General features: G+C 46.6%; 1 protein-coding gene across 1 annotated transcript in view; it reads right to left on the reverse strand.

Annotated features, from left to right (window-relative positions):
• LOC137367116 (cytosolic 5'-nucleotidase 1A-like) overlaps positions 1-16,261 on the reverse strand; it is a 128,447-nt gene that overhangs the window by 91,298 nt on the left and 20,888 nt on the right. The window contains exon 5 of the mRNA XM_068028552.1: positions 10,899-11,074. Coding sequence (XP_067884653.1) covers positions 10,899-11,074 — 176 coding nt within the window. The remainder of the gene's footprint in view (positions 1-10,898; positions 11,075-16,261) is intronic.

Genomic DNA, 16,261 nt, shown 5'->3' on the forward strand with positions numbered 1-16,261 from the left:
TGGCCAAATGCACAGAAGACCTGGTCAGACCAGTTTAGCGACATGAATAACTGGCTGTTGCAGGAATTTGAACTTGCCACAGAGATTTGAACTGGCAGAAAGCTTCTGGCTCCTGGATTGAGAACATGTCTCTCCTGTTTGCTCTCATCTCTTTCTCATCAACTTTTGACTCCATTGAAGACACATGAAACCCAAGAGAGAAAAGTCGTCTATAGTGAACAAGGTTTAAGAAGAATGAAAAGCAAGAATTACCTACAAGCAATGTCTCTACCATGAGCTCGAAGCACAGTAACAAGAAACTCTTCAGATATTGCCTCAAATCTCTCTACTTTATTTTTCTCTCTTTTCTGTCTCTATTTGCATGTGCCTATCGCGTATGCATGCTAGCATGAGGCATGGCATGTATCCGTAGGGGTTAATTGAATAGAGTTTAAGTTTTAATAAATTTCACTTTTCTTTTTTAAACCTAAGAAAGCCTATTTGTGCTCATTTCTTTGCCTTATAGTTGGAAAACGGTGAACAAGGACACACCAAGAGGGAGCTCAAAACACGGTGTGTTTAAAATTAAAATCCTGTTACAGTAAGACGAGGTGAAGGCTGAAAGGGACTCCTAGACACTTTTCTCACCTGGTCACAACAGAAATGTGGATGCTAGCGTCTGGAATTTTACCCACAGTCAAAGGATAGAAATTGGGAGTGGGAATCCAAATTGTTCCCCATCAAAAAAAAAAGAGCAAGATTAATACAGCTAATGGTGCCATTATTCAGGAAGGGTAGTCGGGATAAACCAGGTAATTACAGGCCAGTGAGTCTAATATCAGTGGTAGGGAATCTATTGGAAAAAATTCTGAGGGACAAGATTAATCTCCATTTGGAGAGGCAGGGATTAATCGAGGATAGTCAGCATGGCTTTGTCAGGGGGAGATCGTATCTAACAAACTTGATTGAATTTTTCGAGGAGGTGACTACATGTGTAGATGAGGGTAAAGCAGTTAATGTAGTCTACAAGGACTTCAGTAAGGCTTTTGATAAGGAGATTGTTCAAGAAGGTAAGTGCCCATGTGATCCAGGGCAATTTGGCAAATTGGATAAAAAATTGGCTTAGTGGCAGGAGGCAGAGTGTGATGGGTTGAGGGTTGTTTTTGCGATTGAAAGCCAGTGACCAGTGGTGTACTGCAGGGATCGGTGCTGGAACCCTTGCTGTTTGGAGTGTACTTTAATGATTTAGACATGAATATAGGAGGTCTGATCAGTAAGTTCGCAAATGACATGAAAATTAGTGGTGTCGTAAATAGTGAGGAGGATAGGCTTAGATTACAGGATGATATAGATAGGCTGGTAAAATGGGCAGAGCAGTGGCAAATGGAATTTAATCCTGAGAAGTGTGAGGCGATGCATTTTGGGAGGACTAACAAGGCAAGGGAAAGTACAATGGATGGTAGGACCCAAGGAAGTACAGAGGGTCAGAGGGACCTTGGTGTACTTTTTCATAGATCACTGAAGGCAGCAGCACAGGTAGATAAGGTGGTTAGGAAGGCATATGGGATACTAGCCTTTATTAGCTGAGGCATAGAATACTAGAGCAGGGAGGTTATGATGGTACTGTATAAAATGCTAGTTAGTCCACAGCTGGAATACTGTGTACAGTTCTGGTCGCCACACGATAGGAAGAATGTGATTGCACTGGAGATAGTGCAGAGGAGATTCACCAGGATGTTTCCTGGACTGGAGCATTTCAGCTATGAAGAGAGACTGAATAGGCTAGGGTAGTTTTCCTTCGAGCAGAGAAGGCTGAGGGGGGAACTGACTGAGGTATACAAAATTATGAGGGGCATTGATAGGATAGATAGGAAGAAACATTTTCCCTTAGCGGAGGGGTTAATAACCAGGGGACATAGATTTAAGGTAAGGGGCAGGAAGTTTAGAGAGGATTTGAGGAAAAAAAATTTCACCCAGAGTGTGTTTGGAATCTGGAGCACACTGCCTGAAGGGGTGGTAGAGGCAGGAACCCTCACAACATTTAAAAAGTATTTAGATGAGCACTTGAAACACCATAGCATACAAGGCTACAGGCCAAGTGCTGGAAAATGGGCTTAGGATAGGTGCTTGATGGCCGGCACAGACACAGTGGGCCAAAGGGCCTGTTACTGTGCTGTATAACTCTATGACTCTAGGTTTTCTTGTAGTTGTATGTGATTGAATACTAACACGTCTGCGACTGAAGCTAGTAGCTCTCCAAGCTAGGGTGAAGCAAGATGGGATAAGTTAAAAGCTCTGTCTATGGAGGAGTTGAGAAAAATGGCTGAGCAGTGTGGGATCACTGTACGTGGCAAGGCTAGGAAATCTGAACTCCTAAGGCTGGTGGCCATCCATTTTTCCCTTGAATCTGAAGAAACAGAAGCAGTGTTAGAAGCAGACCCAGATAGGATACTGTTAGGAAAGATACAATTGGAACAAAGGAAAATTTTATTAGAAAATAGGGAAAGAGAAAGAGGAAGGGAGAGACAGGAAAAAGAGTGAGCCAGGAGAGGGAGAGCGAGCCTTCCAGATGGAACATGAAGAAATAGAGAGGACAGAGAGAAAGAAAGACAGGAGAAGGAACGAGAGAGAGAGGAGAGAACGAGAAAGAATATTCCAGAAAGAATCCGAAGAAAGCGAGTTGAAGCGGCTTGAGTTAATTAGGGGGTGACAGAGTAACCCCAATGAAAACATGGCCAATATGGAGGAGCATACTGCAGGGCTGGGCACAAATTTGACAAAACACGCTCAACTAATTCCAAAATTCAATGGGGAAGATGTGGAAACCTTTTTTGAGTCTTTTGAGAAACTGGCAAGACAGCTAAAATAGCCAGCTGAGACCTGGTCTCTTTTACTACAAAGCAAGATAACTAGAAAAGCTCATGAGGTTTATTCCTTGTTGCCAGATGAGAGTTCATCAAATTATGAACTGACCAAAAATGCTATCCTTGGGCCATATGAATTATTACCCAAAGCCTTTCACCAAAAGTTTAGAATGCTCAAAACGCAAGCGAATCAAACTTATCTGGAGTTTGAAAGAAGCAAGCAGTTGGCTTTTGACCAGTGGCTGAGAGCTCTTAAAATACAGCTCAGCTGTGAGAATCTCAGGGAAGTAGTTTTGTTAGAGGAATTAAAGAACTCTCTCCCACTCTCAATAGAGGAGCAGCGGATTCTGGCCGATGAGTTTGCTTTAATTTATAAGTCGGTGTCCCAGGGGAGAACCTTTCCTAATCACTCCCACAAATCCGAAAAGGACAAAGCGTGGGAAGGTGATCTCTGCCCAGGCATCCTGGGAGAGAAAGGAAAACAGGAGACACAGGGGGCCCTCCACTAACCAAAAAGAAAGGTGCTGTGAGCAAGGGTGAGACCCAAGACCTGTGTGCTTCCATTGTAATAAAGCAGGGCATTTAAAAGCTGACTGCTGGCAACTAAAGGGAAATCAGGGTTAATCAGGACACACCCGCTCAGTGAAGAAGAGAACCTGATGGCAAGCACAGCAGAACAAGCTGTGGCTTTAACTGCAGTAAGAGTGCGACCCAGGAACCTTACTACGACCCGTGCAGGAAAATCTAATAGGATTCCTGAAGGTTATTAGGGTTTTGTGTCTGAAGGAAAAGTAACCCCATACCCCTCGAGTGTGCCAAGCAAGCCCACAGTGATTCTCAGGGACACAGGGGCAAAGGCCCCTGGGAAAAGGCCTGACCTTTCCCTCAGAGAGTGCAGTGAACACCAAAATGGTAGTGAATGGTATTGGAGGGCAGTGTATGCCTGTACCTGTACACTGGGTACACCTGGAGAGCGACCTAGTTTTGGGACTGGTGACTGTAGGGATTGTCCCTAGTTTGCCTGTGGATGGGTTTGACCTGCTCCTAGCTAATGAACTGGCGGGGGTGAAGGTGGTAGCCCCCCCAATAGTGAAAGAAAGACAGCAAGAGGTCAGAGAGACAGGGCAGTGGCAGGAGATGGTCCACTGCAGAGTCCCTGAATGTGTAGTGGATGAGGCCATGATCAAACCAGCTCCCCCAGAGGAGATTGCATTGGCACTGCAGGCAGATGGCCATGAGGTCTACCTTTCCGAGACTTTCTTTGGAAAGTTAGGAGACCCAGGGAATGAATTAAATGGGTTTTCCCTATGTGAGGCTCATCGAGCTGACCCAGTATTGTGAGAGTTAGCACAGGCTGCCCAGTCTGAAAGTGAAGCAGAGGGAGTCCCTGATTGCTGCTATTTAAAGAATGAGGTACTGATGAGGAAATGGAGTTCTCCTCACAGACCTGAGAGCAAGGAGTGGACAGTAATTCACCAGTCAGTGGTCCCGCAGAGGTAAAAGGGAGCACTATTAAGAAGGGCCCATGAGACCATAGTTGCTGTACGGGCCGGTATATGAAAGACCAAAGCCCGCATAAGACAGCGGTTTGACTGGCCAAAACTCCACAAAGATTTTATTCGAATACTGCAAGAGTTGCCACGTGTGACAGGTTGAGGGGAAACCCCAACCTACAGTGAAACCTGCACCCCAAAGTCGTGTAGTGGTATTAGAAGGACCCTCCAGCAGAGGGCTGGTAAACTGTAAGGGACCTCCGCAGAGAACAAAAGCAGACAGGCAGCCACATGGCTGACAAAAGTTTAGACAGGGAAGGGGAAACGTGACCAAGAGGGCAGGTTAAAGGAAGTTCGGAAGGAATCCCAGATGAAAACCCCTACTGTCCGGTCAGCCAACCCCGAAAAATTTGAAAAGTTAGACTCCACATCCTCCTATGTAAATGCAGACACTAGAAGCACCCCACCAGAGTTGCTAACAGCATTTACAGGAACCTGCAGAGACAAAGAAAGACCTTTAGGGGGCAGGGAAACCGTGAGGGTGATGCCTCACCTAGTCGGAGTGCCACAGTGGAGTGCAGTAGGGTCGGCGCACTTACCTGCAGGCATAAGTGTCCCAGAGAACAAAGGGGAGCTTTACAAAGAATCTTACCCCACAGTCAGAGGAAAAGGGAACCACCCATCCCCTGAAGTCAAAAGCCTTTGCATGACTCAGCAAATCACTGCAACAGTGTTCAGGATAGACCTGCACACTACTAACTCACCTGAAAGAAAAAATGACCTCAACCATCACAAAGACCCGAGGCAGCCATGGAAAGGGGACATTAAAGCAATAGTGGCACCAAGAAAAGCCAGGCAATTTTAATAAGCTTTAGGTTTCATGAATGAATGGAAATGAATGAGAGAAATGCATGGTATTTCTTTCTGTATCGTAATTTCTCTCAAACCTTTTAATGAAATGCGCCTTTTTTTTAAATTGGATTTAATTCCCCTTGGTGTGGAGCTGTCATGCAGGCCCCCACCTGCTAAGAATGAGGAATATTAATTTCACAACATGAACATTAATTTTAAACTGTTACTGGAGTGAAGAAAGAACTGGTTAAAAAACCCACAATGAATCCTTGGATGGAGAGACATTTTTACATATCAACAGACAGTACTTGGAAAGGACAAAGGGGCTACTCCATCCCCAATTTAATCCACAATGGACTTTTGATTACCAGACATTGCGGGTGGAGGAGCTTGCATTCCAGGTTAACTGCTAAGATGGCCGAATACACAGAAGACCTGGTCAGACCAGTTTAGCCACATGACTAACTGGCTGTTGCAGGAATTTGAACTTGCCACAGACTTTTGAACTGGCAGAAAGCTTCTGGCTCCTGGATTGAGAATATCTCTCTCCTATCTGCTCTCATCTCTTTCTCACCAGCTTTGGACTCCATTGAAGACACATGAACCCCAAGAGAGGAAAGTTGCCTCAAAGCACAATGCCAAGAAACTCTTCAGATATTGCCTCTAACCTCTCCACTTTTTTTTCTTCTGCTCTTTTCTGTCGCTATTTGTATGTGCATATCACATATGCATGCTAGCATGGGACATGGCATGCATCCGTAGATGTTAACCGAATTCACAGAATCACAGAATAATACAGTGCAGAAGAGGCCCTTCGGCCCGCCGAGTCTGCACCAATGCATTAAAGACATCTGATCTGTCTACCTAATCCCATTTGCCAGCACTTGGCCCATAGCCTTGAATGTTATGTCGTGCCAAGTGCTCAACTAGGTACTTTTTAAAGGATGTGAGGCAACCCGCCTCTACCACCCTCCCAGGCAGTGCATTCCAGACCGTCACCGCCCTCTGGGTAAAAAAGCTCTTCCTCAAATCCCCCTTAAATCTCCTGCCCCTCACCTTAAACTTGTGTCCCATCATAACTGACCCTTCAACTAAGGGCAACAGCTGCTCCCTATCCACCCTGTCCATGCCCCTCATAATCTTGTACACCTCGATCAGGTCACCCCTCAGTCTTCTCTTCTCCAGCGAAAACAACCCAAGCCTATCCAACCTCTCTTCATAGCTTAAATGTTCCATCCCAGGCAACATCCTGGTGAATCGCCTCTGCACCCCCTCCAGTGCAAGCACAATCTTCCTATAATGTGGCAACCAGAATTGCACACAGTGCTCCAGCTGTGGCCTTACCAAAGTTCTGTACAACTCCAACATGACCTGCCTGCTTTTGTAATCTCTGCCTCGATTGATAAAGGCAAGTGTCCCATATGCCTTTTTCACCACCCTATTAACCTGCCCTTCTGCCTTCAGAGATCTATGGACAAACACGCTAAGGTCCCGTTGTTCCTCAGAACTTCCCAGTGTCAGGCCATTCATTGAATACTTCCGTGTCACATTACTCCTTCCAAAGTGTATCACCTCACACTTTTCAGCGTTAAATTTCATCCGCCACTTTTCTGCCCATTTGACCATCCCGTCTATATCTTCCTGTAACCCAAGACACTCAACCTCACTGTTAACCACTCAGTCAATCTTTGTGTCATCCGCGAACTTACTGATCCTACCCCCCACATAGTCATCTAAGTCCTTTATATAAATGACAAACAATAGGGGACCCAGCACAGATCCCTGTGGTACGCCACTAGACACTGGCTTCCAGTCACTAAAACAACCGTCTGTCATCACTCTCTGTCTCCTACAGCTAAGACAATTTTGAATCCACCTTATCAAGTTACCCTGTATCCCATGTGCATTTGCTTTCTTGATAAGTCTCCCATGTATTCATGGGATTTGTCCACTTTTAAGCCTGCCAAAATCTCCAATACCTTGTCACTCCCTATGACAATTTGCTCAAGAACCTCACAGTCTCTCTCTCTGAGTTCCATATCTACATCCTCATTCTCTTGGGTGAAGACAGATGTGAAGTATTCATTCAACACCCTACCAAAATCCATGTAAACTACATCAACTGCACTACCCTCATCTACACACCTGGTCATATGCTCAAAAAATTCAATCAAATTTGTTAGGCATGACCTCCCTCTGACAAAGCCATGCTGACTATTCCCAATCAAATTTTGCCTCTCCAAGTGGAGATAGATTCTCTCCTTCAGAATTTTCTCCAATAGTTTCCCTACCACTGACGTGAGATTCACTGGTCTATAGTTCCCTGGCTTATCTCTACAACCTTTCTTAAATAGTGGGACCACATGAGCTGTTCTCCAGTCCTCTGGAACGTCCCCGGTGGCCAGAGAGGAAATAAAAATTTGGGTCAGAGCCCCTGCAATCTCCACCCTAGCCTCCCACCGCATCCTGGGACACAAATCGTCCGGACCTGGAGATTTGTCCACTTTTAAGCCTGCCAAAACCTCCAATACCTTGTCACTCCCTATGACAATTTGCTCAAGAACCTCACAGTCTCTCTCTCTGAGTTCCATAGCTACATCCTCATTCTCTTGGGTGAAGACAGATGTGAAGTATTCATTCAACACCCTACCAATATCCTCTGGCTCCACTCACAGATTTCCCCATTGGTCCCTAATGGGTCCTACTCTTTCCCTGGTTATCCTCTTCCCATTGATATACTTATAGAATATCTTGGGATTTTCCCTACTTTTACCAGCCAGAGCTTTCTCATATCCCTTCTTTGCTCTCCTAATTGTTTTCTTAAGCTCCATCCTACACTTTCTGTACTCCACTAATGCTTCCAGTTGATTTCCTCTCCTTGTATTCGCTAAAAGCCTCACTTTTCCTTCTGATCGTACCCTGAATGTTTCTGGTCATCCATGGTTCTCTGGGCTTGTTGCTCCTACATGTTACCCTAGAGGGAACATGTTGGGCCTGTACCCTCCCCAATTCCTTTTTGAATGCTCTCCACTGCTCTTCTGTAGATTTCCCGACAAGTAACTCTTTCCAGTCTATCTTGGCCAGATCCTGCCTTATTTTACTAAAATTCGCTCTTCCCCAATCCAAAACCTTTTTTTGCAACTTATCTATTTCTTTCTCCATAACAAGGTTAAATTGTACCATGTTGTGGTCCTATCACCAAAATGTTCCCCCACCAACACATCAACAACCTGTCCGGCTTCATTCCCCAGAATTAGATCCAGCACTGCACCCTCCTTTGTTGGATCCTCCACATATTGAGCTAAAAAGTTCTCCTGTATACATTTTAAGAACTCCACTCCATCCAAGTCCTTAACACGATGACTATCCCAATGAATGTTGGGAAAGTTGAAATCACCTAATATAATTACCCTATTATTATTTTTACACACCTCTGCGAATTGTGCACATATTTGCTCCTCAATTTCCCGCTGACTATCTGGGGGTCTATAATATCTTTTCTTTTGGGCCTCCTTATCTCGAGAGACAATGGATACGCGCCTGGAGGTGGTCAGTGGTTTGTGAAGCAGCGCCTGGAGTGGCTATAAAGGCCAATTCTGGAGTGACAGGCTCTTCCACAGGTGCTGCAGAGAAATTTGTTTGTTGGGGCTGTTGCACAGTTGGCTCTCCCCTTGCGCCTCTGTCTTTTTTCCTGCCAACTACTAAGTCTCTTCGACTCGGGTCTATAATAAACACCTAGCAATGTGGCTGTCCCTTTTTTATTCCTAAACTCTACCCAGAAAGCTTCATTTGATGCCCCCTCCAAGATATCATCTCTCCTTACTGCAGTAACTGACTCCTTAACTAATATTGCAATGCCCCCTCCTCTTTTACCCCCTCCTCTGTCCCGCCTGAAGATTCTATATCCCGGGATATTGAGCTGCCAATCCTGCCTCTCCCTCAACCATGTCTCTGTGATGGCTACTATATCACAATTCCACGTGTTAATCCTTTCCCTTAACTCATTTGTTTTACCTGTAATACTCCTGGCATTAAAGTAGAGGCCTTCCATCCTGGTCTTAGTCCCTTGAAACTTACTTCCGCTGTATTCCCTCTGACTTGTTTGCTTTCCTGTGTTTAGCTGTGTCCCTATTCTGCTGGGAGTCTGCGTCCCCTCCCCCTGCCAAATTAGTTTAAGCTCCTCCCAATAGCACTAGCAAACCCGCCAGCAAGGATGTTAGTCCCCCTCTGGTTCAGATGTAGACTGTGCCGCTTGTACAGGTCCCACCTTCCCCAGAAACGGTCCCAGTGGTCCAGGAATCTAAAACCCTCCCTCCTGCACCAACTCTTAAGCCACGCATTCATCTGTGCTATTCTCCTATTTTTATACTTGCTAGCACGTGGCACTGGGAGTAATCCAGAGATTACAACCCAAGAGGTCCTGCTTTTTAGTCTGCTGCCTAACTCCCTGAATTCTTGATGCAAGACCTCATCCCTCTTTCTACCTATGTCATTGGTACCAACATGTACCATGACCTCTGCCTTATCACCCGCCACCTTCAGGATGCCCTGCAGCCGATCAGTGACATCCCGGACCCTGGCACCAGGGAGGCAACACACCATCCTGGAGTCACGTTGACGGCCACAGTAGTGCCTATCTGTTCCCCTGACTATAGAATCCCCTATTACTATTGCTCTTCCTCTCTTTCCCCCTTCCTGTGCAGACAGGCTGCTTGTGGTGCCAGAAGCTTGGCTCTGTCCGCACTCCCTGGAGGAACCAGCCTCATCAGCCTCCCAAATGGAATACCGATTTGCAAGCGGGACCCCAGGGGACTCCTGAACTACCTGCCTGATTCTCTTGGACTGCCTGGTGGTAACCCATTCCCTTCCTTCCTCAAGTACTTTCAGCTGCGGTGTGACCACCTCTTTATTCATGCTGTCCGCGATGCTCTCAGACTCGCAGATGCTCCACAGTGTTTCCAGCTGCCGTTCAAGCTCTGAAACCCGAACTTCCATTAGAGTTCCGAATTAGAGTTTAAGTTTTAACAAATTTCACTTTTCTTCTTTAAACCTAAGAAAGCCTATTTGTGCTCATTTTTTTGCCTTACAATTGGAAAGTGGTAAACAAGGATTCAGCAAGGGCAAGCTCAAAACACAGTGTGTTTAAAAATAAAATCCAGTTACAGTAACACCAGGTGAAGGCTGAAAGGGACCCCTCGATACCTTTTTGACCTGGTCCTAACAACTGTTGTAACTAATGAGATACCTAAACTGCTGAGCACTGATAATATAGCCACAAAATCCAAAGTAATTTACTTGTCTCAAGAATGTTCTCATCAACTTATTAAGAAATTATTGCAGATTTTCTTCTAAGTCATGCCACAAACAAATATGTAGTTTTATATTCCTTGGTGTGCAAGTATAGAACAACTTATACAAATAATCTCATTCATAATGGAAATTCTGTTGGTACTTGAGTGCCAATTTTATGAATTTATCTTTCTATTGGGAGGCTGTGATCCTCCAATAATATGGGCAGAAAATTGTCTGTCGCTTTCTCTGCTTTTCTGATATATGTGTTGTACACGAAAGACTCTTTGCCAGCACTTATAAAGTCTCCTTTAAAATATTTTTGAATTTAAAATGCCACAGATTATATATGTTCCTGTTTTAGGTCATTCACCCAACTACTACATCTACTAAGAACTTCTAGTTTCACAGTGAACCATACCTGTGTTGATGACTTGGACTCAGGATCATCGAATACATCTGACAGCGTATAACTCTTGTTACTTTTCTCGTAGTCATCCTGCTGCACAAAGGAGTCCCCATCAAACGCCACCCTTAGTTGCTGCTCAGAAAGCTGTGCATCTTTGTCAAGATGACACATTGTTGCTGCCGCAATTCCTGAAATCACAGAAATAAAGCTGTTTGGGCTTTGTAAATTCAGTGCTTCTCTCCTCTACATAGCACTGCAGACTAAACTCAAATTATTTCCCTGCTTATCATTTTGTGAATACAGTGCTTACCAAGATTTATGAATGATGGGGAGTCTGGCAGAATAGAACATTCTTTGTATTCAGTGTCAACATCCCATACCTTTAGATCTAGTGCAGCAGATTATTCAAAACGCTGCACCAACCATACACCTCAACATCAACCTTAGCACACTAACCCTTCAAACTCATCCTCCCAGTTTTCAGGAGTATAGCTTACAGTTTCCTTTACTTCTGGAAACATACCACAAGGTTGCGCATGAGTTCCCTTTATAAGAGGGACAATAAAATTATTGAAAAAAATTCTTCAAAAGCAAGGCCCCAACCCAGGCCTCGACCCCTAAGGAGCCCTACTTGTCTCCCTGTTACAGTCAGTTTGTTCAAACAAGGTGCTGTGGAAACTGGCAACGCATTATCCAGGCCCTAACCTAATTTCCAGCCCATGTCCACATGCCTGACAGATCTAAGTCAGAAAGAATTTCAGGCCCCTCTTCTTTCGCGGAATGAATTCAATGGTAATTGACCTTACATATTTACTGCTCATGATAGTTGTTATATCTCAAATCTCAAGGAATACTGTTCTGCCGATAATAGTAAGGCTCATTTTGGTGGAATAGGCAATGCTGTCCATCCATTCATTCAGAATATTCCATTACTTTCACTCATACATCACTTCTTTCCCTCCTTGCAGAAGAGAGCACAGAATACCTGGAAAAGGCAGAGAGCTGGAGATGGCTCTACAGCCATCTTGATTCTGGCAGCTACAGAGCAGGATGCACTCAAGATAAGCTGAGTCTCAGTGTGCCTGGTGACAGAATTAAATATCACACAGCCATATGCATACAACACTCAGGCATGCTAACTTGATGACCGCAGCCAGTGAAATATGATCATGTGCAGAATGTTCAGTTAAGACCTTCTAACCTTTAAAGTTCTAATTCATGCCTTTCATCTCTCAAAGCCCCATCAAACATTGCACAGGAGGTAGTGCAGGAGGAGGACAAAGACCCCTCAGAGGAGGTCACTCACTCATGCAGAGCATGCATCAGCTCAGATACACACTCCTGGAACCAATAAGACAGGTAGTTGGTTTTCACATGGTGTCTCACATATCACATGCTCAAGAGCAGATGGTGGAGACAGAGACAGCAGTGGAGGGTTCCCATCAGAGGGCACAAGACACTCCAAGCTTTGTTCAGCTTCAGGGGCCATTGACAAAGAGGATAACCTTGGAGCTACTCCAGGCTTTCCAGCAGCACTGTGCACAGCTGGTGAGAGATTGCAGGTGTCATCTCAAGCACTGCACAGGCCTTTGTGATGATGTTTTTGCCCACAGAAAGAGTGGCCACCTGCATGGAGCGTTAAATGATGCAGACCAATGACACCAATGGCCTGTACATTCTGGGCTGGGTTTTACTCACCCCCCCCCCGACGTGGGATGGGAGGCAAGGGGGCATAGAGTATCATGATGGCTGGCCGGGGGGAAGAGGCAGAGGGCCTGTCGCCCAGCGGTCTTCCCAGGGGTGGGATAGGCCGACGATGGCCTTCCTGCTCAGAGGCCAATTGAAGCCCTGAGGCGGCCTATTAAGGGCCAGTTAGGGGCTCTTCCCGCTGCCATTGCGATCTTACCAGAGGCTGGGAGGAGGGAGGGAACCTCCACTGAGCGGGGAGGATGCTTTGTAAAACGACCTGCCATCCCTGCAGGCTTGGGGTCGATCCTTCCGCCATGGGCAATTTGTGACCCACACAGGACCCCCACCGGAAATTAATTAACCCCTCGGGAACCCCCTCTCCCTGGACTGCAAAACCACCTCCCGCCCCACCTTGGCGGGGCCTTCTGGACTGGCCCCGGTGACCCCGCCTCACCTACCTCTTGTCTGAGGTTCCAGTGCTGGACCTGGGTCAGAGGGCTCTGCAGTACTGACAGTGGCTGCCACTCCTGGTGGCATTGGCGATGCTGCTGTGCTGCTGGCACTCTAATTGGCCCTTTAAAGGAACAGGGATCCTGCCTCCTAAAACCTTAACACAAACAGACCGGAGGATTGCTCCGAGGGGAGGATGGGCGTAAGAAAATTAACCCCGCCTTTTCAACCTGGTGCTGGAAGCCCCACCTCCAACACAAAATTCAGCCCTCTAAATGCCACCTGAAACAGAACTTATCAAAGCCTTGCCTTGGCCCTTCAGTGCTCCACTGATACACAGCAAAGTACTCTCCAGCTCACTGCTTGTAGGGGAGTGTGGGTGGAGAGGGAAGATGGAGAAAGGGGCGGTGGAAGTAGAAATGGGTTCTCTGCTCAGAGCACTTCCACTTCTTACCCGGCTACAATACATCTGACCTGAGCTCTGAAAAGCTCAGAGAGGGTGGACTGGCGTAGGCTAAATACATCATGGCAGCTCCCTGGGAATTTTGCAAATACCTGCATGATGATCCTCTTGTGGTTGCACACAAGCTGCACACTGATGGAATAGAAGCCTTTATGGTCCAAAAGCACTCCTGGGAGATGTGAGGGTGCCTTTTGGGAAACCAGTCAGAGCTGCAAAGCCAGCGCCTGGTAATTTTGTCTGGTCTCAACGGTGGCAAACTTGATAAAATGTCCTGCCCTGGCAAATATGACATTGGTCACCTGTGTGATGCATTTGTGGATGGCCAACTTTTTTGCAACAATATTTTGCAAATATCTCCTGAAGATCCCTGGACTCAGCCTGAGGCAAAAATGTTAAATAACGTCAGTGGTCACTTTGATAGCCACTGGTGAAGTATAGCCACTAGGTCCACTTGGCTGACAGTACTTGTGCTGAGAGTGTGCTTTTACTACTTCAGAGATGATTTCTTTACTTTGGAGGTTTGCATGTCTGATCTTTCATTAGGCTGAAAATGTCTACAATGACCTGACAGGATACCCCGATCCTCCTGAGGCACTGGTGTTCAGACATGTCGAGCAAGCAGATCCTTATGCTTATATACACTGTGTTTGGGGTATTGCCTCCTGTGCTGTCCGTACGCAGACTGATGAGCATCTGCGACCAGTTCGAACTGGCCTCGGGAGCCAAAGTTAACCACGGCAAGAGCGAGGCCATGTTCTTTGGCAACTGGGCTGACCGATCCTTTGTCCCCTTCACCGTCAGGTCAGATTACCTGAAGGTGCTGGGGATATGGTTCGGAAGGGCCGGGGCGTGCACCAAAACATGGGAGGAGCGAGTAGCCAAGGTACTACAAAAGTTGGGCATGTGGGGGCAGCGATCTCTCTCCATTGTGGGTAAGAACCTGGTCATCAGGTGCGAGGCGCTCACGTTGTTGCTCTACGTGGCGCAGGTCTGGCCCATACCCCACTCCTGCGCCGTGGCAGTCACCCGAGCCATTTTCCGCTTCGTCTGGGGATCTAAAATGGACCGGGTCCGGAGGGACACGATGTTCAAATCTCTGGACAAGGGCGGGAAAAATGTACCCAACGTGGCCCTCATCCTGATGACCACCTTCGTGTGCGGCTGCATCAAGCTGTGTGTAGATCCCCAGTACGCAAACTCCAAGTGTCACTACGTGCTGAGGTTCTATCTGTCCCCGGTGTTGCGAAGGATGGGCCTGGTCACATTGCCGCGGAACGCTCCGTGCAGTTGGGACGTGCCGTACCACCTATCCTTCGTGGAGCAGTTTCTGCGGGAAAACACCTTTGACCACCGGTCCATCAGGCAGTGGTCTGCACGGAATGTCCTCAAGGCCCTCCGGGAAAAGGAAACGGTGGATCCTGTCGGATGGTTCCCCGAGCAGACCGTCAAAGTCATTTGGCGGAATGCCTCATCACCAGAACTTTCAAACAAGCACCAAGACGTAGCTTGGCTGGTGGTGAGAAGGGCCCTCCCCGTCAGATCCTTCATGCACACCCGAAGTCTCGCCCCCTCCGCACAGTGCCCCCGCGTTGGCTGTGGTGGGGAAGAGACGGCCGCCCACCTCCTCCTGGAATGTGCCTTTGCAAAGCAGGTGTGGAAAGAGATGCAGTGGTTTTTGTCAAGGTTCATCCCAAGCAGCTCTGTAACACAGGAGTCTGTGCTCTACGGGCTGTTCCCAGGGACGCACACCGAGACAAACATCAACTGCTGCTGGAGGACTATCAATTCGGTGAAAGACGCCCTTTGGTCTGCCCGAAACTTGCTGGTCTTCCAGCGCAAAGAGTTGTCCACCACCGAATGTTGCAGACTGGCACATTCCAAGGTCCAGGACTACGTGCTGAGGGACGCACTAAAGCTTGGGGCAGCCGCAGCAAAGGCTCAATGGGGAAGGACCACAGTGTAAGGTTCCCCCACCAAGCTGGACTGAGGGGCTGGATCCATGGGAAACCCCTCGAACTGTATCGTTAATATTCTCAATTGCTGTAAATGTAAAACTGTAATTGACATGACAATTGTGAAACGGAAGGGTTGGGAAGAAACTCATGACAGTATTGAAGGAAACTGATCTCCCTTGCAATGTTTGTATTTTTTGGTGCTGTTTGGAAACTGTTTGGCAATGTAATTTTTACAGGTTTTTATGAATAAAGTATATTTTGGAAATAAAAAAAAATAAAAAATTGCCTCCTGTAAGGTGCACTGCTGTGCTCATCACCTCTCTCCTGTGGAGTGGCAGGTCTGTGTGGAGAAGGCTGCTGCTGCTCCTGCTGGTGCTATTGGGATTGCTCCTGCTTATCTTGGTCCTCACCTGAGGTTCAAGGTAAAGTGGCATCTATGCTAATCTGATGTATGACAGATAGAATGTGGAGATCGGACATGCAAACTTCCAAAGTAGTGGAAATCATCTCTGAAGTAGTAAAAACACATTCTCAGCACAAGCACTGTCAGCAAAAGCCTTTCACTTAAGCGAGGAAGCAGGTATGAGATCTCAGTACTTAAGGGATTTTCTGCCTTTCATTACTTCAGTCTCCTCAATTGCTGCTGTGTGTTTACCTTGCGTTCACTGACAAATTCCAGGAAGTACCAAAAACCCATGCACCAATGTTGAAAAAACCCTTTTAAAATAGCTGTTAATGACCTCATTTAAACTGGCAGTTCACCTTTTCTGAGGGGTTTTCTCTCACACTGCTGAGCACGCTGCAGTTAATGCGAGTTG

The sequence above is a fragment of the Heterodontus francisci genome, chromosome 3 (genome assembly GCF_036365525.1).
Source record: "Heterodontus francisci isolate sHetFra1 chromosome 3, sHetFra1.hap1, whole genome shotgun sequence".
NCBI lineage: Eukaryota > Metazoa > Chordata > Chondrichthyes > Heterodontiformes > Heterodontidae > Heterodontus > Heterodontus francisci.